General features: G+C 35.6%; 1 protein-coding gene across 4 annotated transcripts in view; it reads right to left on the minus strand.

Annotated features, from left to right (window-relative positions):
- Positions 1-23,427, minus strand: part of TLK1 (tousled like kinase 1) — a 72,445-nt gene that overhangs the window by 17,408 nt on the left and 31,610 nt on the right. For all 4 annotated transcript variants that reach the window (XM_075093431.1, XM_075093428.1, XM_075093429.1 and 1 more), the window contains exons 3-11: positions 22,642-22,713; positions 16,617-16,692; positions 14,177-14,223; positions 13,725-13,811; positions 12,526-12,615; positions 11,597-11,689; positions 10,267-10,377; positions 8,507-8,643; positions 7,062-7,250 (exon numbers count right to left, since the gene is read on the minus strand). In XM_075093431.1, the coding sequence (XP_074949532.1) occupies positions 7,062-7,250; positions 8,507-8,643; positions 10,267-10,377; positions 11,597-11,689; positions 12,526-12,615; positions 13,725-13,811; positions 14,177-14,223; positions 16,617-16,692; positions 22,642-22,713 (902 nt within the window). The remainder of the gene's footprint in view (positions 1-7,061; positions 7,251-8,506; positions 8,644-10,266; positions 10,378-11,596; positions 11,690-12,525; positions 12,616-13,724; positions 13,812-14,176; positions 14,224-16,616; positions 16,693-22,641; positions 22,714-23,427) is intronic.

Consider the following 23,427-nt stretch of genomic DNA (forward strand, 5'->3'; position numbering starts at 1 on the left):
GAACCATCTGAACATCTTGGTTTGTAATTTCAGGGTCAAAAAGCTACTTATAGAATGCCTCTGTGTCTGGTATTCTGCAATATTAACTGCCTCTCCCACTGGACCATTTCTGTTCTCTCAGATAGCCTGTTAGATCACCTGGGTGCATCCTGAATCGTATCACCATTCTCAACTCTTAACACTTAATAAACCAAAAGATAGAGAACCAGAAACTAACTAGACAAGACTGATAATACTGGACTTTTGAGCTGTGATTTAAAGAACGTAGTGCAAAACCATACATTCCAAGTTCATTAACACTACATTTTGCATGAGACCACAAATTCAGTTTTGAAGTGGCATGCGACTCTTCTGCTTGTTCTCTTTTCATCTTCCTTTGAGAAAAGATTCCTGGCTACAATTAATTCAGCGGTCCCTCACTGTCTGTAGACTCGCTAGGACACAAAGTCAGTTATCATCCACAGGATCTAGACTGTCCACACAGATTAGTAACTAAGAAACCCACGAACTGTCTGCATGCGGTATCCATCTGACAAATGAACAAAAAAGATGCAGAAGGCAAACCACCAAAGAAAAGAAATCAGAGACTTCAAGTTCCAGAGGAGAAACCATATGTGTATGATGAAAGGGAACGGGATGGGGAAGGAGAAAGAGGTACGGCCTCCTTAAAAGGAGTCACACAAATCCCTATGAACAAATTAAAATTAAACATTATACAGTTTTGACTAGATCTACCATTTCTTGCATGATACAAAGCTAAAACTAACTGCATAATACATTTTTCAAAAAGTCTGTATTTTAGCAGATTCAATTATCAACGGTCCTGGGAAGAAAAGTTACACCCAGTGTTTAGAAGGCTATACATGCTGTTCATGTTGCAAGTCTAAGGAGCATGAGTATCTTGAGAATCACCAGTAGTTTCCTCAGAGGTGAGGCACACCAATTCAGATTTCTCTCAGCAAATGGCAACTTTGATAAAATTTGCAGAAATCTAACCTGTAAGACTACTTCTGCCCATTTGAATTTGGATGAAGTTTGCCACAGTTTTCAGAATTCTAAACCCTGTATTTATGGGTCTTAAAAGTCGATAATAAAGGAGTACGTCTTTTCAGGATAAAACCTGGTGGTTCTGAAGCTTTCATAGACCCCCTTTCCTATTCCTGATTTCATAAACACTGAATTTCACTGCCCCTTTTCTGACTTGGCCAGGACAGAAGATTTAGTTGACCAGACATTCTCCATGAATATTACTGAAATTGCTGGATTCTTTTTTGACCACAGCACTTAGATTTCCAAGAACCTAGAAACAGCTTCATAGGACTGTAGTTATTTCATCAACCTTCTGGTCTATAATGTATAGAAAACACTCAGATCAGGTGACAAAAGCACCCATGACCACGTCCTGTCAGAATTTGAGAAGGAAGCTACCCTTCTTTTAAGAAGCATCATACAAAGTTATCCTGCATCTTTTTTTTCCCTGCTGGAATGAAAAGCAGCCCCATATTCCAGTCAGCAGTCATCCCCAAACACTCTCAAGGTAACAGAGGAGGAAATTCGCCTCTCTAAGGAAGACAAAAGGTCCCTTACTACCAGATTTTGGGACCAAATGTTTATATTCTTCTCCTGACAGAATATCCTCTGGGGTTAGACAATTTACGCTACATCTTAAAAGAAGAGGCACTAAAGCAAACGTGAAATGGAGTGTCTAAATAGTTAGGAAAGCTGGCAATGCATTTGCTGTACAGTCCACATAACAGCAAGAAACCTAAGAAAACAATGCTTTAACTCCTGCTGTAATGCACCTGCTAGACCTATCGAAGCAAGCATCAAGGCCACACTAGACAACTCACAGCAGCATCCCTGACATTTTTTCAATACTTCTACTTAAATAGCAAACTACTCTAATATGGATTAAGTTCTCAATTAAAAAAGGCAAAGGATCAATGCCAATGTGTTAGAGGTTGAATATTATTCTTTCCAGATTCTTGTCTGTAGTATAAATTACAGGTTTGTGCATTTCCAGAAATGCAGATAGTAAAGTTTTTCTTTCTCAGAAAGAAGACTATTTAGGTGGTTTAGGAAAGCTGAACCACAAGTAAAACACACTGAAAACATTAAGTTTATGACATGACCTTTCAGAATTTTCATTGAACACTGACAGCCCTAAAACCATAGATCCCCTGAAAAACTAACATAATACAGGAAATCTGGTCCTTTTTATAAAACCTCTGCTATCTACGCAGAGTTATGACAAAGTGCCTAGACAGCTCTAGCAAGTACTGCCTTCCAAAAAGTTCTTAAATAGCCCTCTTGAGCACAGCGCACAAGTTAGAGGTCATATTGAAAACATTAAGATTTTAAGTCACTCTTTCCATATTTCCATGCTATATCCCAATAAATGACTGTTTTCCATTTTTCTATTTCCTTACAAATCTAACTCTATTAGAGGCACAGCATGATTCACATCAATGTGAAACTGTCATTACTGACCACCACATTTTGGAGGAAGGCATATAAAATGCTGAGCTGTACACAGACGTAGTCGCTTTGGATTTTGTTAGTTTACTTATGAAAAACAAAACTTTATTCCCTCATATTCAGAAACATCTACATTTTTTTTTCCTTTAGGAGGAGTTTATTACTTTTTATCTATAAATACATTACACTATATTTTATATTCATATTAAGATAGCATACAACAAATAGCAGTAAAACAATGACAGTGTGCATGCTGTCTGTTTTCTGGCTATAGGCCACCACCCCACTGCACAGGCTGAAAACATCCAGCCTAGAAACTGCTTCCCATCAGTCCATCGCTTCCCACCTACATCCACCTGCCCACCGCCTTTTGCAGGGCAGCAGCACACTGGAAGCACCTTCTGAGAACAGGAGTCACTATGAGACACCATCACTTCCTGCAGAAGGGGTTGCTCCTCCATCACCTGAGACACTCAGATCTTATCAGATGTGGAGGAAGAAAGGTTGAGGAGCACAGGGGAGGGATGTCAGCCAGAAACAGGCTGCTGCCATCCACTAAATAAACTTAAGTTGGATAGTCAGGCTTGAGGCTAACCTGAAGAGTGTTGGGGAAGAAGGGCAGCTGGGAGTAGGTTACATGAATTAATCTAGTAACAGTCTGGTGCCAACCATGATCTTTTCTGCTCAAAATTACTGTGCAATAAATGCCGTATTTTAACTGTCTACAGCCAGATGAACTATCACACACATGCAATGAATTCCTGAAATTCCCCCAAAAAACACTGCACATACTCTCTGCACATAGTGTAATTTTCCTGTGACGTGTAGGGCTATGGTGTGCCACGTTTACTTGTCGCTGGAAGGATGTGGACAGCTTACCTGGCCTGAAAGGCTTGATTATCACCAATTGAAAGATTTTTTTTTTTTAGTTAGCAAAAATAGGCCTTCCAGTCATTTAACAATGTTTCATAGCTAAATTTCAAAGGCTTTGATGCATGGGTAGACATAACCAATCTTCCTTGCACTTCTTCCTCACAAGCTCAGACAATACATTCTTCTATGATCAAAACACTCTTACTAGTGGGTACAGACAAGACAAAAAACCAAAATGGCCACGTGCTCCTTGTTTGTCATGACGATCAAGCCTGGCACATCTACAACCATCTCTCCTCCCACCTTCTCCCAGTTGAAAAATCATCCTGAATACATAGGCACAGCAGAATGCAGCCACGCCCCCAAACCATACACACATCCAATACAAGTTTTTGGCTACAATTTCTGAAGCATTTCTTTTTTTGTCTAACCTTATTCTTACTCTAGTTCCTCGAATTTCTACAAGGAGGGGCAGACACTGACCAAGTCAAAGCCTTCCATGAGGTCTTTCTGCCCATTGTGTCCATATTTGCCTTAGAAAGAGACTGCCTCAGGAAAGGAGTTGCCTTTACTTGTCCTGCAAAGCCCAGACACATTGTTGGCACTTCAGCCAGAAAAAGTTTCTGAAAATATTTTTATTTGTTCCATGCATCATTTACAGGAAGCATTCTGTTCTGTATTTGTTCAGCTACAGTAAGAAACTGCCAGCTCCCTCTGCTCTCCTATTCCAAATTGCATGCAGGGACAAGGATGCATGCAGACTCCATGGAAGAACTGGGAAGGAGAGGAAGAGGAAGTCACTGGGAAGTGAGTACAACTGACATGGCTGAAGCTTCACAGGAAGGACAACACCACCTAACGAAATGAAGTGTTGCTCCTAGAAATAATTGTCTAGTGAGATAAGAGCTTCTTCCAAGAAGTGGGGACTAGCATTATAACCTCTCAGTCTCAAAAAAATTTGGAATAGGGTTTTTGAACAGATTTTTCCAGGGCTAAGAAGGCACCTCTACTTGAAATAAATATTTTTTCTTTAAATAAATTTCAATTTATTCCTTTTATGAAAGACTAATAAAATTACTTTGTTCAGTAGAAAAGAGATCTCTCAAAATTAAAACTACTTTTTAATTTTGTTTGGGCCACAAAAAGGGAAAGAATGATGGAAAACCAGGACAGTGTCTAGACTCATCTGTTGCATGTTATTTAAACACCAAACCCACCATTCACTCACAGGACACCAGCAGATGGCCATTTCTATACTAATAACTTCAGTGCAGAAATTTTGCTTTTAAAATCCTATCAGAGACCACAGTATATTCAGCTAAACTAAAACAGTGCCCTTATTAAGAAAGCCTCGGGCAACACCTTCAATCAATTTCAAAACAGGGAACACTTGTTTTCAGAGAGGGCTTCAATAATACTGCTTGTTAGAAAGCTATAGATCATTTTGTCTCGTCAATACCTGCAGCTGGAGACATTTTCTAAAGAAAACAATGCAGTGGTAGAGACACTTGTTGCTAACAACTGCTAGCAAGTTGTCAGTTTGTTTAAAAAAAGATTTGCCTAATCAGTTGCATATATGTTCTACTGATTTACTACTGGTTTAGTTAATTAATCTCAAGCAGCTCTTCATTTCCCCATGTCTCATGTAAACAGAGCTTTTTCCATTTGGCTATACTAATTATGATAATTGCTTTCAAAGTAACACAGGAACAGGGATAAGCACAATGTAATAGGAGGGAATCACATACAGCAGATGACAAATTTACTCTAAAATGGAAGTGCACCATTAATAAATGTTTTACCAAGATACAGAAAACTTATTTAATTCTGTACTGAGAAGCAGAGAGGAGTCAACACACAATACTGCTCTACAAAATTATAATTAATCCTCAATACCAACATTTAACAAACCTTTTCAAGTAAAGGCCTAAGAGTATGATGCAGCTTAATGATTCTGTGATCTCAGGACATATTACAGGCCTGCTCAAAGGTCTGAAACATAATTTATAAGCTTATCATATAGGCAAGCAATCTTGTATATAGATTATATAATGACCAAATTAGGATACTTAAAGGCAAAACAGTTTTGATTCAATAACAGCTTACATTTATGCTATGGCAATTCCATAACCAGCAAGCATTTTCATGTGCCATTTAACATGTAACTGGTTAAGCCAAATGAAATGAAAATTTGAAGAGTTTTTAGTCATTTGTAAACTATTTAAAACTGTGTAACACCAGAAAATATGCAGAAGCCTATTATCAGGAATTAATCTTGTCCTACATAATAATTAGAACATGTCTTCTGTATTTTTTCCCAGATGTATATTTATCACCTCCTAAAGCTGCAGTAGTATTATGGAAATTTATCATGAATTAAGATGTGGCCAAAAGCTGGCAAATTAAAACTTCTGTAACTTTTCAGGTATTTTCCATTACTTACATGTTACTTTTAATAACAAGAGGTATTACATTCAAATAAAAAGATATTTTTCACATGATAGTAACCTTTACCATACTATTCAGAAATATCAATTATGTTCTAAGAGAAGAAAGGTAGGCACTAAATATTGCTAAAGAACCAATTTGAGTGATGATTCTTCAGCTCTCTACCAAAATACTTGAGTAACACTAATCAAGATTTGCTTACGTTGCCAGCCTTGCTACTGTATTTTCATAATATTTTTGTCCAGCCAAACAATTTCACAACGTGAACTTTAAGAATGATGCATTATGCAAAACATATGCAGCTGTCTTCAAACTCACAGTCCAAACATGTATTTTGCAGATCTAACCAGAGTAATTTTTTACCCCCTGCCTCCAGAGGTATAAATTACTACCTCCCCAAGTGAGAGGTGACCACAGTCAACACATGGAGCTACTTCTGTAAAGTAACACAGATTAATTTGTTAGTCTTTTTAACCCTGGTTATTTACTTTATATTTAAGCTGACTAGGAACAGATACACTATCAGCTGCAGCCTCTTAGCATCACGGGCAATAACTAGTAGCCCCAAGCAGCAACTTCTTAAAATGCTCAAATTATATGTCAAGAACACATCTGTCTGTGCCTTGAATTATACCATTTCTGTCTGCAGGAAGAAATGTCACTTGAAAAATTGAGAACTCTTTGATAGCTCTCATTTTTTATGTTTGAATGACAAACGACTTTCAACACTGTCAATATGTGAAATGGGATCAAGTAACTTCTGACAGTTGCTCTCATCTAGCATTCAGAAGGGGGGGGGGAATTTTTTTTTTCCTGTTTGTTTTTAAACATGTCTTAAAATACTAAAAGCTGAAAAAAGCTCTTCTTGTTAGCTAAAGATTGTTCCATGAAAAGTGAAATGATCTCTAACTAAAGGAGAGGCTGCTAAACCAATGTGGATCAAGAAAAGTTCAATAGGTATCAGTGACATTACAAGAACAGGAAACCAGAAACCAGAATAAGAACTCTAGATCAGGAAAACTGAAGGAACATTGCATAAACAGAGAATGAGCCTTTCTCTGGTGATTTTACCAAAAATAAATTGGGCAATTGTATGACATCTTCATAGGCAGTGGTGCAGATTTCTCTAACATCAGCAAGTCCTCAATGAGAATATAGCTGCTGAATATACTGAGTGTCTTTTTATGCTGTTATTTGAATAGAACTCACATAGACAATATCTGAGAATTTATGTAAAAGACTGATTGAAATGTTAAACTTACAGCTGTGGTAAATTGGGTCTAACAAAGGGATCGTTTTCTGCCCCATTCACAGCTTTATTTTTCCTCTGCTTGGGTTCAGAATTGGCAGATGGTGCCTGAGAATTATTTGTAGTTGGAGGCTTTCTCTTGGCCAGGAGCTTTCTTTGCCTTTCAATGTCTTCCCTTTGTTGATTCACCCATTCTTGCTGCCTGTAAACCCCAAAAAAAGCTTTATTAAAGTTTCATCATTTTGCGTTTTTTAAAGAACTAACTTTTTAACTGATAAAGCATTATGAAATTTTTAGAAAACTTACTGTACATGTGAAAATGTTTCCTAGGAAAAAGAACATCAATGTTCTTCATGAGGTGGAAAAATTTTGCTAAAGTTTTGGCACAATTTACTTTTGAAATATGTGGGGGTTTTTGTTTGTTTGGTTGTTTTGTTTTGGGGTTGTTTTGGTTTGTTTTTGAAAGTGTTACACATGATTTCTGCATTTGGAAAAAAAAAAATGTATGTGAGCTTGTGGATACCTTCTTTTATACCATCAAAAGAAATGTAACAGAGTCAATTGAGAGGACTTGAATTTTATAGGCCAAATACTGGATTTGATCTGACCATTCCCAAATAAATTATCAGTTTGGCTGTATGGCAATCAATTACAGCTTTTAAGCAAAACACAGGTTGTTTTTAAGATTGACTTAAAAAACCAGGGCCCTAGGCAATCACATAATGCTAAGAATACATATTGCCCTTCAAAAATTAACACCTTCGTGAATTACTTTATATATATACACACACACCTCCAAAGACTAAATCAGACTTGTTACAACCAAAGAACACCTTTTGAGGCACTGCATCGTTATTTTACCACCATCTCTAATGGTCTCCCAGAGCCCTTTTCCTTGGCTCCATCTCTGCTGAAATACTTGTTGCAGCAACTCTTTCCCAGGTAGCTGCCTTCCCCCATCCACTTGCACTAGACCATATCTGAGGCTGCCATATTTGTCACTCCTCCTTCATGGCACTGATGAGCTGGATGCCTGACAAAGCTGCCACAGTGATAGATGCACAGGCAGCACCAATCTGACCAGTAAGAAGTTCACAGACCTCATCTGCCCTGATGATCACCACTATACGTGGTTAGCTGCTTGAAAAAAAATCACTGATTTAGGTTTATAGCTTTCTACCAGCTGAGCTGAATAATTACATGGTGCTCATTTAGTACATTTGTGCTTTTCTAAGGATAGTTAGAACCGAGTGAAACCAAACTGTCTTTCAAAGACACCCAGCCATAGTATTCTCTTAATTGATTAAGGGAGTTCTGTACTGTGTTCTCAGTCTTCAAAAGGCAAAGCAAAATACAACATCTGGAAAGCCACTCCAATCCTAGAACCTTAGTAATATAAAAATCCACTAGAGGGAACTAACAATTAGTGAGAATTTTAAGAACATAGCATTGACTAACTTCACAAGATTTTGAAATGCAAAGCCATCTGTCCACTGTTCAGTAAATGAAGCACCATGACGAACTGTTGTAAAATGCCCCAGGCGTAATCTGTCTTGCATGCTCTTCTCTCTGCTTGCCAGCTTTTCCTGTGTACTCTAAGAAAACAAAAAAACATTCATATTTAGTAATACTAAAGTGTTCAAAAAGTCAGTAAAAACACTCAGGTTTTTTTCCTCCAACAGCTTTCTAAGGGAGGAATAAAAGGAGAGTACCTGAAAATGTCTTTTATTACTTTATTCCATTTATTCTAATTTCTGCAGAAGTCAAACATCTGCAGTTGTCAGAATTGGTAGTAATGACGATTTGTGCACAAGAAAAAATCAAATTTGACTCAGTTTCCCTATAAAGTTCTCTGTTCTTCGTAATTAACAACATTTTATTTGTAAATACAGCAAAACTGATAGAGTATCACCATCATACAGGCACGTAATTAAGTTTATGTCTGTACATGTCTATTATACTAAACGAGCTTGCTTAAATATCAGGAGTGCATCTGCTATACTTAGCCTGGAAACTCCCTTGACAGAGCATCTATGTTACTACTTGTACCAAACTGACTCAGCTCAGGAATCTCTATGTGGGAATGCTCTACAGGTAGACTTAACTGCAAACAGATATTCACTTGCAGTAATAGAAGCAGATGTCCTTCTCAGAACCAGTCACTACTACCACAAGCATCCTTGGGATGTGATAAATGACTGAGTGTGCCTAGTCTGCTTCAGCACAAGAAGAGCAAGCACTGCAAACACCACTGATGGACAGAAACATCTTTAATGGTTACAAATGCTTGCTTCTTAAGAAATGCCTACAGCCCAAAATCACACACACACATGCACAAAAAGGTGAGAAGTTAACAGAATTACGGATCTTTGGGGAAACAAGACTTCTGGACTGAAGGGGAGGCCTGCATGGCCTTTCACAAAAAAAACAGGCCATGTGATATTCTCTATCTGAAGGTTTCCACCTAGCAACATGCTGAACAGATCTGATGCATCTCTTCCCTGCAACCCTCTCGTGCCGGAACTTAAAAAGGACTGCAATAATTTATTTATGGCTTGCTAGCGAGGAAACTCTCTAATCCTCTGACGGATCAGTTTGTGCCCTTGTATCTGACAGCAACATCTAGCAGCTAGTATTAGGCATCTTTGTCTTTCAAGAAACTGCTGCTAGTCTAAATATAATTGGCACTAAATTGAAATAAATATTTCTTTCATAGTAGTATGAAGGTAAATGGTCACCTTCATTTCCTTGTTCCCATTAATTCTGAGCCGACATAGCATTTTCTCATTTTAGATCAAAAATTATCTCAGCCACTTAAGTGTCTCACAAAGAGATTTTATCCATCTCCTCTCCACAAGAGATATGTTCAGACATCTTTTCATCCACTGTAATCTTATTGTTAAGGTTTGTCCAGAAAATTAGCAACATCCTAAATTCTTACCTTTTATGCTTTGCTATATCTGAATTATCCGTGATGGGAAAACCCTCCTTAAATTAAAAAAGGCACATCTTCCACGATCTGAAAAAGGCTCAACATTTTATTTTGCCTAGTCAGGCTTGTAAATTCACTTACTGCCAGATAGATACCATGCATATGAAGTTTCAGTTTTGAGACTAATGTGAAAAAGTTAAAGTGAAAATGAAGGAATCATAATGGGAGTTCTACAGCACCCTCACAGTTTTTTTTATCACAAACATTTTAAAAGCAGTAAACTTACCTTTTCAATTAGAAGCTTCTTGCTCATGGAAATACATTTATTTAACCTTTCTTTATATTTTTCAAGTAGCTTTTGTTGTTCATCTATTTGTCTTCTAAGATCACAGTTAGCCTAACAAATATATACAAAATATGAAAAGATATATCGAAACACTATCTTTTTCATCAGCTGTCACAGAAACTAATGGTATCTACCTTCATATGACTAAACTAAGGAACATGCATAAACTTATATATGTAGGTAAAAATCTCATTTCACAGATCTATCCCAACCTCTAGAAGGATTTCTTGCTTCCTTTTTATTTTCTTTACACTGAGCTGCTTTGTGTATTACAGAGCATTCAGCATATAAATAATATATAAAAGCATTGTACTGATCATGCTCCCTGTCCTCCAGTGTTAAAATGAAAGTTTAATTTTAGCTCCAAATCCTTTATATCTGATTGCTAAAGTCATGTGAAATCTGAACGTTTTTAATTTAAAAGAAAACAAAAAATTTAGTTATAAAAGCTCCAATTATCTGAGTATAAAGTTTAACAAGTTCCCTATGTTCCAATTATATTTAGCATATTACCTTAAAAAACCCACAGCAATATTTTGTTTAAAACTACTTTTTTTTAAAAGGTTAGGTTTGTCTATCCCATACTGTTGAACATGTGCTAAAACAGTCTACCTGTACAAGTTTATAATGTATGATTGCACATATTAATATGTATTTGTCCACATATAAACGCTAAACAGACTATGTGAAAACAGGTTTTTTTGTTTCATACTTCCATATATCACATCTTCAACACTTCTTTCAAGAGCACCAGCACTAAGATTTTTTAAAAAATAAAAACAGGTCTTACAGCATAGTATAATATAGGTTTCTTATTAAAAGTAATTATTTATTGCCTGTAATAATTTCTGTCAAACACCTCCGTTCTGAAACTGCCAGCAGTTGTCCCACTGATAACTGCTATTCACAATTAGAACAACAAACCCCACCTGTTATGTGAAATTGTATTATGAACTTAAGGAATTAAGCAACTGCCTGCAAAACAGCATCAGCTTTCTCGGTACCTTCAGAAAGTCTATAAACATATTTCCTCACTAACAAGTTGTAGGACAGAAGCAGAAAAAAAACCCCTTATGCATTCATTTTATAGACTTCTTGGATTTTCAGGGGAAAAAAATTAACATATATTAAAAACTTGTTTCACCTTTTAATTTAGATAACTCCGGGGTAAGTTTTAAGAACAATGATTGTTCAAACATTTAAAATATTTGCCACAGATTAACCGCCTGTTGCTCTGAATAAATATGTTTACCCCATGTCTAACACTTACCCTGAGTAAGTCATCTATACGACCTTCTTTCTTTTCCAAGTCTTGATTTTTATTACTTTCTAGTGCAGCTAATTTCAGCATTGTGAGATCAGTCTAAAAAGAACATTTTGAAATATTTATCCTTTAACAATTACAGCATTATTTTTCTCATGTTTGTTATGTAGAGAAATAAACTACTTTTTAAAACATTCAGCAAAACCAGCACATCTTATTTCCACATGTTTTGAAAGTAACATGGAAGGTTCTTATTCAAAACTGCTTTCCCTCTTCATGAGGGCAAAAACTGAACAGTTGAAATAAACCACTAACAGTGTTAAAAGTTTTCATCTCTAACTGAAAAGTTATCATTCACAAACAAGCATACAAAGCAGGGCAAGAATGTAAGTGTTAGCTAATTACTTTAAATTCTCTGTGCTTGGTCAACAGGTGAAATAGCCTCCTTCTAACTTGTGAAAGATAGAACACTTCATGTCAGAAACAGCAGTGGTGATAAACCAGTTGCTTTTGGCTTTTACAAGTCATGGCAGAATGATATCTTGATCATTTTGATTACCATCTCATTTTTCTTCTTCAATGTCATATTTTAAATGCAGTATGACAAAAGCAGCTGTCACTTCAAATACTGACTGAAAAAGCAACCCCTACTTCTAAGATCACACAACACTAAAATCTTGAGCAAAAGCATACAAATAACATGGTCATCTAACTACTCATGAAGCAGAGCAAGTGCAAGAATACAAAATTAATCAGAGATTTAAATTATGAGCTGCTGAATCTAAAAGAAAAATGCTTTGGTAGACTGTAAAAAGCAAAGCTTTTGAAAGCCATTAGGAGTTTAGAAGCAGCTGAAAGACAAAGAAATAAACATATTGATCAGCTTTTCCTACAGTCTGAAATGATATAGGATAGCTCTACTCAAAAATAGTTACCTGAGTAATTTTAAAAGATAACTGCTTTGGTTGCGTGATAGGGTGGTCCCCAAAAGCTAATGAAGTAGGAGAAGGACTATTCTGTCGAACCTGGAATGCATGAAAACAAAGGATTTTAGACACCATTGTAATATTTAATTATGAACATAGCCTGTTTACAACTCTTGGCAGGAAAATCGTATAGAACAGAGAAATAAGGTATCTTTATTACAGAAGATACTATGTGGATCACTGCGTTGAGAGCTGTCGCTACCCTGTTATGTATCACTTGCAGTTTAGCATGAGTGCAATATATTCTCTGAGAAAACTAAGACTCACTTCTGGGAAACAGACTGGAAGGTTTAAGACGATACAAGACTGATACAAGGTGATGTCAGTCTTATAGAGACTTATTTTTCTGATTCTAAGCTTTCACAACTCAAAAATACAGTAATGTGAGTTATTTTTGTAGCAGTTATTTCCCATAGGAGAACCAGAAATGGGAAGCTAGTGCAGATCAGAACACAAATCCCACTACTGAAACTTCCCAAAACCCACTAGTTTGTGTGAATGAGACCGTTTTCAAGCCAAATTCCACAATCTGTATTACATTCCATACTCTTAGCAAGAATAAGTATGCCTGAAGTTGAAAGTATATGGAATAAAAGCTGAGGTCTACCAGCAGAGAAAACAAATCCTTTCTGTAACTGGCAAAACCTGTTTGTCCATTTAGAATAACGTGGGTATGCTTAACACTGACATTGTGCATATGAGGAGGAAAATAATTAATTAGCTTGACCAACAAAGAGAATTTTAAAAGGATACAGGCAAATTAGGTACCAATTATTTAAAAACTTATGATTTATCAAAAGCTGAGCTTTTAAAGTCCTGAGTTAGGGGTTCAGTTTCCTCCTAAGTAACAAAAATCCTCCCCTTTTTTGTGTTAGGCTTGTGAATAGACGTCATTAGAACATTCTAACATTTATTCAACATTTTACAGGATTACTTGGTATTTAAAAATTAGGTTTTAGCAAAAAAGTCCCAGCATTAACAGATAATTTTAGTTTTCATATTCAATGTGATCCGTTTTTTTTTCCTCTTTAATTCCTTCCCAGGATTCCTTCCTTTGAAAACTCCTACCTTGAATATAGATTCTTTTGAATTATGCTACTTTTAGACTACAAAAGTACCTCCAGCAGTTACGAAGTTCACAAACTTACAGAAGAAGGAGCGGAATGTGAATTCTGAGGAGACCGGATTGCAGGAGGTACTCCTCGCACTGGACTAGAGCCGTTTCCACCTTGGTACTGTAGAGAAGATACATGGCCCTCCAATTAGTCAATCTTCTTATCAAAATACATTGTACATTATTGAATGATACAGCTCATCTGTACGAAGAATTTGTAAATTAGGTTATATTACTTGCATTAGAGCAGCCTTTGGCCATTTGAAGAAAAGCGTGAAAGAAAATGGTTTTTGTATTTTAGCTCAGGCTGCACCAAGAGACCACTGCATCTCTACTTCAAGGGTTAACACTCAAACTTCTGTTAAGCATTAAAAAAAATCCTCTCAATAGGCCTGTCCACTACAAGCAAGAATTCTGTAACACCCAAAAAACCTAAAAGTGTATTTTAAAGCTAAAGTAAATTTTACAATCACACAAAAGCCTTACCTCAAAATAGTCACTAATCTTGTGACCACGTCCCCCAATATTCTTTCCTGAAGCAAACACATTAATAAATTAGAATTCATTAAATTACTTGCAGATGTGTCTTACAGTTTTACCTATACAGTAATTATAACGAAGATTTACCACTTGTTAATTGGTTTTCTTTGATGTGCTAATATGGCACCTCCTTATGTAGATAATTAAGGGAATGGCCACAACAAAGAGATTTGCATATTCCATTCATTGAGAAATCAGAAATTAACTCACACTTCAATGCCAGATTAGCACAGACTTAGCAGCAAGCCTAGACCTCTTCCAGATAACAGGAAACTCACCTGTCATCCTACAGATCAAGCCTCTGGTGCTAAGTCCCTCCCCTTTTCAAGCACTATCTCAAAGTTCACCTACTTCCAAAATATCAAATTAACCAAGACTATTAACGTTTTATACTCTAGGTTAGTTACTGTGCCCAAACATTCTGCCCAAGGGTTTGCTTGGGTGCCAATAACAGTGTGGGCATAGAGGACAGCAAATATTTTCATTCCTCCCAATCTGATTATGAATTGGCTAACTCACAGTGTTAACCAGGGAGATAAATAGAGCAGAATGAGAGAGTATAATTTTACAAATCTTAATCAGTATTGAGACTTCAGGAGCATCAACGTTAATTAATGTTTCTGCAATGTGAGGACCTGACCCATATGTGGCATTCCAGAGATAACACCAATGCCTTAGCCTTGGAATGAATGCTTTCTTCTATTTGGCCCTAAGATGATAGGCAAATCTTAAGACTGTATTTGTCTCTTGTACAGGTCAGACTACCTGTTAGGAGACATCTTGAAAATGGACAATTTTTCAAAGTTTTTTTTGTTTATAGAAAGAAATTTTTGTGATAAGTTAGGAGATCGTTACCCATAGGTCCAAAAACATAATTTTGGACTTTTTAACAAAGGTTTTCAAGCTTTTCTATTGCCTCAGCCCTGAAGAATCCTTTCTAGTCCAATACGCCTCTGTGTTGGCACTGCTGCATAACTTTGTGTCATTAAAAGACACTATGAAGGAACAGAAACATTTGGCAGTCCTTTTTGTGTCAAGACTTTTAACAGAAATATTTAGATAAAATAATTCAAAGACATAGAACAGCACACAGCTAACTCCTCCAGTACTTACCTCGTTATCGTACACTGCTACTGCCCTTTAGCCAGTTCTTTACCTTTCCTATTATTCTGCTAGTGATTTCTGTCCACATACTTAATTTTCATATATCGCTTTATCAAATTAAAATTTGCTTTCATCCAGATAAGTGAGATAGCATTCCTTTTGAGTATAGAAAAATCTATTCTATGCCATGTTACAGAAACTGCACTCAAGAGATGTATCTCTTGTTCCTTTTTTCAATACAATAGCAGTATTTAACTGTGCTTCAACTGTACCACTCTAACATGCTACAGTTTCCTAGGCCAGTTCCTTGAGAATACTGCAGTGCAGTCTATTTGGTTTCACTGCTGCTGACAGTAAAATAGTAATTATGAGACATTATAATCATGTTGTCTATGCCAAAAAGTTCCTGAAATTTCTACCATCTCTTAATTCCAAACTTTCATTGGTAGCAGGAAGGATAGGCGACTAGGACAACGGGAACTGGGAAGTTCATTCAAGTTCTTTGAACAAAGCAAGTCTTTATGAAGCAACACTTACAAAGACATTAATTTTAGTCAAAGTACATAATTCTTCTACTAATAGCATGTTGAATCATGAAGACCTCCAGATATGGAGCCCATTGATATGTATCTGAAGTGGTATTTCCTAGCTGAGAAAGAAAAAAGCTAATACAGATGTTATCAAAACTATTTCCTCTCCCTTTTTGATGAATTTTTGTCTTGAGGTTAAACTTCCAATATTCCTCTCCCAAAAGTCACATTAAAGAGAAGAACAACAAAAACTATGCTTTGCAAATATTAAATTGGTAAATCAGTCTCATCCCAATTTCCCCATCCCTTTAGACAACTAAACTGTACAATAATCCACAGAAAACGAAGAATGAAATCCAATATTTAAAAATACCTGGAAAACAAGCAATCAGATATTATAATCTGTAATCCCTTTCCCTTTTACCTACTGAAAAGTAATACAAACCACAAATGTATTTTGGATGAGAAGTGCTGCTACTATTCTTAAAAAGTACAGAGTTGTACCACAGCTGCAAGTTACACATGCAGCACACGATTCTTATGGGCAATTACCAGCCCAGTTTGTTTTACTTGCCGATCCCTTCCAGTGACAAATAAGGGGGGGAGGACATGTAATTTATAATCCAAAACCCAACACCTGTCTTATACAAGCAAAAATACAGAACTTTTAAGGCTAACAGTCAAAATTTTGTGCATGAAAATTTGATTAAATTCATGCAATAACTATATAATTCATTTACATTTTAATTTACCTTGGCTGCTTTCACTTTGAGTGTCTGCTTTTCTTTTTCTTCCTCTGGAAGGTTCTGACTGTTTCTTCTCTGGAGTCTACAAACAACAAAATGAAAATGATCCAACAGCAGCTCTATTTATTTATATTATTGCTATGTTATTGTGAAATAAATTTAAATCATCATTCATAAAACACCATTTCACAATTCAGCAGGGATGTAATTTCAGATCTTAGTTAAAGTAGATAATATGATCCTTGGTCAATCAGATAAATACAAGCCAGAAAAGGCATTTAAGAAATTAAGAAGTAATTCTTAAATAATTTCCCAAAAGGCAATTCTATATATTAATTGTTAAGCAACTGTACCTCTTCATCCATTCTGGGGTTTAGAAACACCCAGTTTGGTTTCACTTATGGCTACATTTTACCAAAGATCTTCAGATTATAGTTGTGGGTGTTTAAAGCTTAATACTTAGTGAAATAAGCTGATTCTTGATACTGTTTTCTACACATTGCCACAGTATAAACACAAAGTTCTAGTGCATAAATAGGAAACCAATAATGTTACTCATTTTCAGAAGTGCAGAAGTCATCTCCGAGCTAACATAAACTGTAGATTCCTATAATCTGTTTAGGATTTAAAAAAGAGAACAATTGCTCAAAATTTGAATATCTATCCACTTGGAAAGTGTCATTGTCGCCCCCCTTCATATTTGTATCTCAAGAAAGTCAAAGAAAAACATCAATGATAAGTGAAAAAATATACAGCTATTAAAAATTTATTCCAGAGATATTATAAATAGTTGCCTAGAAACTCCAACCAGCATGTACGACATGGATAACAAGAAAGGGCTATGATCAGAAGCATCTCTAAATTATATTTGTTCTCCCTTGATCTGAGGATTCAAACCAGTTAGTCTACCCAGTGTAAGGTAAATTCTACATGCTGCTTTGGTTCAAGGAAAAGATACTGCAGCTGTTGTGTACTCAGTCTCCACACAGCCTCATACCAGTAACTGGAGAAAGCACAGAAGCCATTACATGAACTCTGTTTTACAATCAAGAAGCCAATGATCCCTAATATCTTGGATCAGTGATAAGGTACTTTTTACGATACCATCATCTTATCATTTCATTGTATTTGTCACTTTGTGCTCAAACTATTCTCTCTCAATACAGCAAATGATATCAAAACTCAAATTTCAACCCATCACTAAAAGCATTTCAAGTATGTTTTGGTTCCAAAATCTTCATGTAGGTATCTTAAAATATAAATTTACTAAAATATCCTAAAATATTTATTTTGGCAAAGAACCACTTTAAGTTACCTGTAATCCATAGAAAATTATCAGTCTATAAAAGAACAGTCAGGACAAGAAAGGTCTTCCTTACCTATACCATATATTTTTTTTAAGTTTTAGCTCTGTGGATAGATTCATAAAAACACCTTTGGAAGTTTTACAATTATAACTGTTGTATTATCAGGCTACAAATGAAGTTTAAATTACATACACTGTATTTTAAATAAAGTCTTCCAACCAACGCCTGCATCTTTTACAGTGCTATCATACATTATTGAACTGTACAACACAGACTCCTGGAAATTAAGTTATCTTAAGACTATGTGATTCTAAAAGCAGAAAGCATAACTTAGAAATATTACTTTAATAATTTGCAATTACTGGCAGGTAAATAGGTAACATGAAGCTATCGTTCCACAAAACTAAACTGAAACTATTTAACCAAATATTTTCATGTCATTCTTATTTTCCAGCTTTCAATTTATAGTTAAGTAGTTCAATAGTTGTTATTCTAATGTAGTCAGTTTTATCTACTGTATCAAGGAAAAAAAAAAGTGGTTTAAAAGCTAATTAATGACTAAACATTTAAGATTTCCTTCACCAGAATTAGTTTCCAACTGCAGTGACTGGTCTTGCATTTAAAAACCAGACCTTTAAAGAGGTTTATAGTTTAAAAACTGAAACTCAAATAATTCATAAATGTCTATTTCCTTAAGCGCTTCTGATTTCTTTCAGTGTTTAATTTAACCTCCCAAATGAAAAAGTATTAGCACACTAATGAGGTTATTAATGAGGTTACCCAACAAGGTCACGTTCACCTTTTCTAAGTACAATATTCATATGGCAATGTACAGCATACATCAATCACTAGAAAATGTTCTCCAGAATCCTTTTTAATGAATAGAACCATATGAATTACAAGAAACTGAAGACTAATGGGGTCAAGGAGTATCCCCCTGGTAAACAAAGACTGAAGCTACTTTCAGTCCCTTCAGAAGGATTTATGTACAGCCAAGATTTAGATTAAAATACCACTATTTCAAAAGCAAGACAAAATAGTTTTGAAGTTATCTAAAGTTAGACTGTAAAGCTATGTTAAAGTTACCCACAGCTTGGCATATTAACAGAGCCTCATACATCATGGTCTTGATCCTAGTTTACCCCTCAATTTTAATGTGTTTCCCCTGAGTCGTCTCTTCACATTTACAGTTTTACATCTTGGCTTTTCACATCCTCTTTTATAAAATAAAGATTTCTAAGTACCAATTCTCAACTAGTTAATCTCCTTAAAAAAAAAAAACCTCAAGTAAGTATTTTCATATATTTCATGCATAGTTAAATATTTTCTACCATTATTGTAGAACTGGTAACAGCATAACTCAGGAATTTATTTTTTTAGAGGAAAAACAATGAAAATCATATATAATAAAATAAAAGTTGTGGGGATTTTTGTCCCTCAACACTTAAGTCTCCATTATGCTTAACAGTTACGATTTTTTTAGTTAACATTTTTATATGCATAATGAGTTGATAGTTTTCCACAATTACTTTCTTCTAAATCCTACCCTCCCCTCAAAGCTTTACAACTACAGCAAACAAATACAGCAGTGCTGTTTTCCTCTGCAACACATTATAAATGTAATTTCAGAAGTAACTAAAGATTTGATCTAATTGGAATTTATAATGAGGGCTCTGTATTATTGGGAACCGCAGGAACTAAACAGCTACAAGCAAGCAGAGCAAAACATTTAAATAACTAATCAAACTGGACAAATCAAGCCACAGACAAAGCTGTCCTCTTTTAAATAACTCATTTTCTACAGATAAAATACTAGCTATAAATAAAAGAATGTATTTGTAACCGAAACAAGGAGAGGTAATCTACTTTAACGAGGAATGGTGGGGAAGGCCAAAATAGTGGAAGACTACCAGAAGCACTTGTTCGCAACCTGAGGTAGCCAATTTAGGATTTATCTTAACTCCAAGTAGCTAACACACACACCTTAAATTAAGACCTAGCTACCACAGCAACAAAGCATTGAATAACATAAAAATAATGTATACATTTAAAAAGAAACTTGAATCAGGTCTGGATATTAAGATCAAGCACCCAGCTCACAATGCTGAATTGAATCCAGAATAAAACCCGGTTCAAGTTATTTTGCAGATCAAAGTTTATCGCTGTGAAGTATCTCAATTAAAACTACTATTCAGATAAGTTGTCCCTCTTCATACATCCATCAGACAAGAAAAAAAAAGACAGACTACAGTTCTAATACTTGTATTTTCTGCAATCCCGTGTGCAAAAAGTAAAAAGGAAAAAATTCACACCAGAAAAAAAAAGGGGTGTGTGTGTATGTGTGGGAAGCCTGCCTTGTTTCGAAAACTAAGTGTGAAAGACTGACTTTCTTTTAATGTGCCACTTAGTGATGAAAGCAGAGAATGATGACAAGAATGCGCCATCATCATTTTACCAGCAAACTGACATTCCTGCTAGCAATTACTTTCAATGATTCTGAGATTTGCATTTCTGCTTTTTTCTCTCAAAATCTACTGTAATACAACAGTTATCTCTCAACATAAAATTATGGTACTGCTTCCCATATGAGCAAGTCTTTGTATTTCTACACTACCATCCCCAAGAGGAATTCCCTATTATTAGTAAACCTTCATTGTCACACCATTAAAAAAAAAAAAACAAACAAAAAAACAGCCACATAAAAAAATCCCACAACCTGTTTACAGTATTAAGAACTAAAGTGTACTTTTTATATGATTATAGCATATAAGTAATTAGATGTTATTTTATGACCAAAACTCTAAAAACTTATTAACATATTTGGTATTAAAATTATAATTTAGTTTAAGTGAATACGACTGACAACTTCTGAAAATGGGTCAAGAAATTATATTTCACTATTCGATGTCATTAAGACTTATCTTTCAGCAAACACAGATGAAACCTGGAGCACTGTGTACTGGAGATCTGTGCAGGGACTTTTTAGGGAAAAAAAATCTATTTCTATTTTAGAATCAAAGTTTTAGAACATTTTTTAAAAAACAATAAATTATCCCTACCCAGAAGCATGGCTTGAGGCTAAAACACTGTGCAGACTCTGAAGATACAGGTTGAACTTTCAAACTTACATGCCTTAGAAAAACCTTGCCTCATGTATCCAACCGTAAAATAACATTTTTCTACACCAAAAAGTTATTACACATACAGTCAATGTTCTGAGATCGCTCGACTACTCACAGACGTTTCTGTTGACGAATTGCAATAATGCATTGCAACCTTCAGGCTACTGCAGCACATTTCCATTGCCACCTACACCAGAACTGCATCACTGCAACATTGCCCAAAATACTTCTACGAAAAGCCATGAAGAATACCAACAGGAACAGACTCCTCTGGTTAAGAAAATAAGTCTATATACAATTGAAAGGAAAATCCAGCTGGGAAAGGCAAGGGGAAAAACCATAGCAGAGACCTTTTCAAAGAGGAAAACAAGAAATCACACATGCAGAACATTTATTTATAAAGTATCAGTCTTGGGACCAATTAAATTCACTTGCTGGTCAGTCCAGTATAAAAGCAAACAGCAGACGGTATCTTGTAGTGACTGAGTAAATGAACAGTTAGGCCCCAAAATAAAGCTTTACCATGTGAAAATAACATCAAAAGCACATTCCAAATAATCACAGAATCATTAAAGTTGGAAAAGACCTCTAGGATCATCAAGTCCAACCATCAACCCAACACTATCATGTCTCCTAAACCATGCCCTCAAGTGCCACATCTACATGTTTTCTGAACACCTCCAGAGATGGCAACTCTACCACCTCTCTGGGCAGCCTGTTCCAATGCCTGACCACTCTTTCAGTGAACAGATTTTGCCTAATATCCAATCTAAACCTCCCCTGACGCAGCTTGAAGCTGTTTCCTCTCATTCTATCACTAGTAGTAATTCTGCCTCTGGCATAAGACACAGTCAAACACAGGTCTAGCCTGGGCTAGGAAGATGCTCTTGCTTACAAGAGGTATCATCTTACCAATGCCATCTGTGATGTACACAGACAAAACTGTCAGAGGGACTCATCCACCCCAAAAGAGGTAAATTTTAAGAGCTGCATTAATGCAATGCTAGTCACTAATAGGAAAATCTTCTACTCCAGGGAAGTCTGCACTCTGCACATTAAAACATATTAAGACTATGAATCCTTTTTTGGATTATGAAGTAGTACTAGATAAGAAAATACACAGAGACAACTGCAGCTTTTACAAATGCAGATGAAAGCTACTGTCTGACCTTGGAGTAAATCCATATTTTTAAAGAAAACATAGCAAACTAGTTCCTAGAGTATTTTCAAAGATGCAGCCAAAGACTAGTTGAAGTTTATCTGTGCTGATGAAAACCTTATTACTTCTTAAACAAAAGACAGCAAACTCTTTAAGCATTTTCAGCTCCAAAAGCTGTACGAATCCTCACAGCATGACTACACAGACAATAAAGAGAAGCAGCTAGTTTCATGACCAAAAATCCTAAGAAACTTTTATCAAGTCATCTCCTTCTCCAAGAGATGTTACCTTTTAGTAATGTATGCTTTTTCCTGTTTAGGTGTATATTTTGCATTTTACTTTTAAAGCTTCTATATAAAATAAAGCATCAAAGTCAAATATAAAATTATGACTTGTTAGCATTAAAAGTTTAAGGTAATAATGAATCTGCCCCATATACTTACCTCTGATTCTTTATCACTTAAAGACCCCAAGCTTCCAAAACTGTGATTTGAACTTTCGTTATTTGTTGAGGCCTACCAAGACAAATAAAATACTAAACATTATATACAGATTTATAAAACAGCTAATCCACTATTATCACTCACAGTTATAACAAGTAAGAGTAATAAAATTTCATGCTTGCAAGGAAAAATTGACTAACTCCAGAGCACTTGTGACTTACAAGGCGGGGGGTAAAAAGTTTGACAAGTGGATGTTTTGACAGAGCACAGTGACGTCTGTATTTCGATTGCTTTTAAGCCAAGTAGGAGCCTAGAACATTCAAAAACATTTCAGTCTTATTTTGGAATATCAAAACATCCAAGGAAAAACCGTACCAAATAATTCCACAGCAAGGGCTTAAAAAGCTAACATTGCTGAAAGTGCTAGAAACTACTAAAAATTTTAATTTTTTGAAGAAAAAGAGGGTTTAATTTTCTCCAAGACAGATACCAGACTATTCCAAGATTAGGCTTTTTTAATCCATCCAATGACAGAAAATTACAACCTACTGACAACATTATTCCACATTCTTAAAGGAAACCATTTCCCCCAAATCAACAAATTTAGACTAGTAAGAAAAAAAAGTGAAATTATCTCAAGTTACAATACTTATTTAGAAATTTTCTAAGGCTGATTTATTCAGAGATCTTTTGAACATAGAATGGCAACAAGAACATTTTATTGAAAGAGTCTGTTCCATGTTAACATAACAAAAATGCCAACATCAGTTGAGCTTTTTTTCTTTT

Source organism: Phalacrocorax aristotelis, chromosome 5 (genome assembly GCF_949628215.1).
Source record: "Phalacrocorax aristotelis chromosome 5, bGulAri2.1, whole genome shotgun sequence".
NCBI classification, from domain to species: Eukaryota; Metazoa; Chordata; class Aves; order Suliformes; family Phalacrocoracidae; genus Phalacrocorax; species Phalacrocorax aristotelis.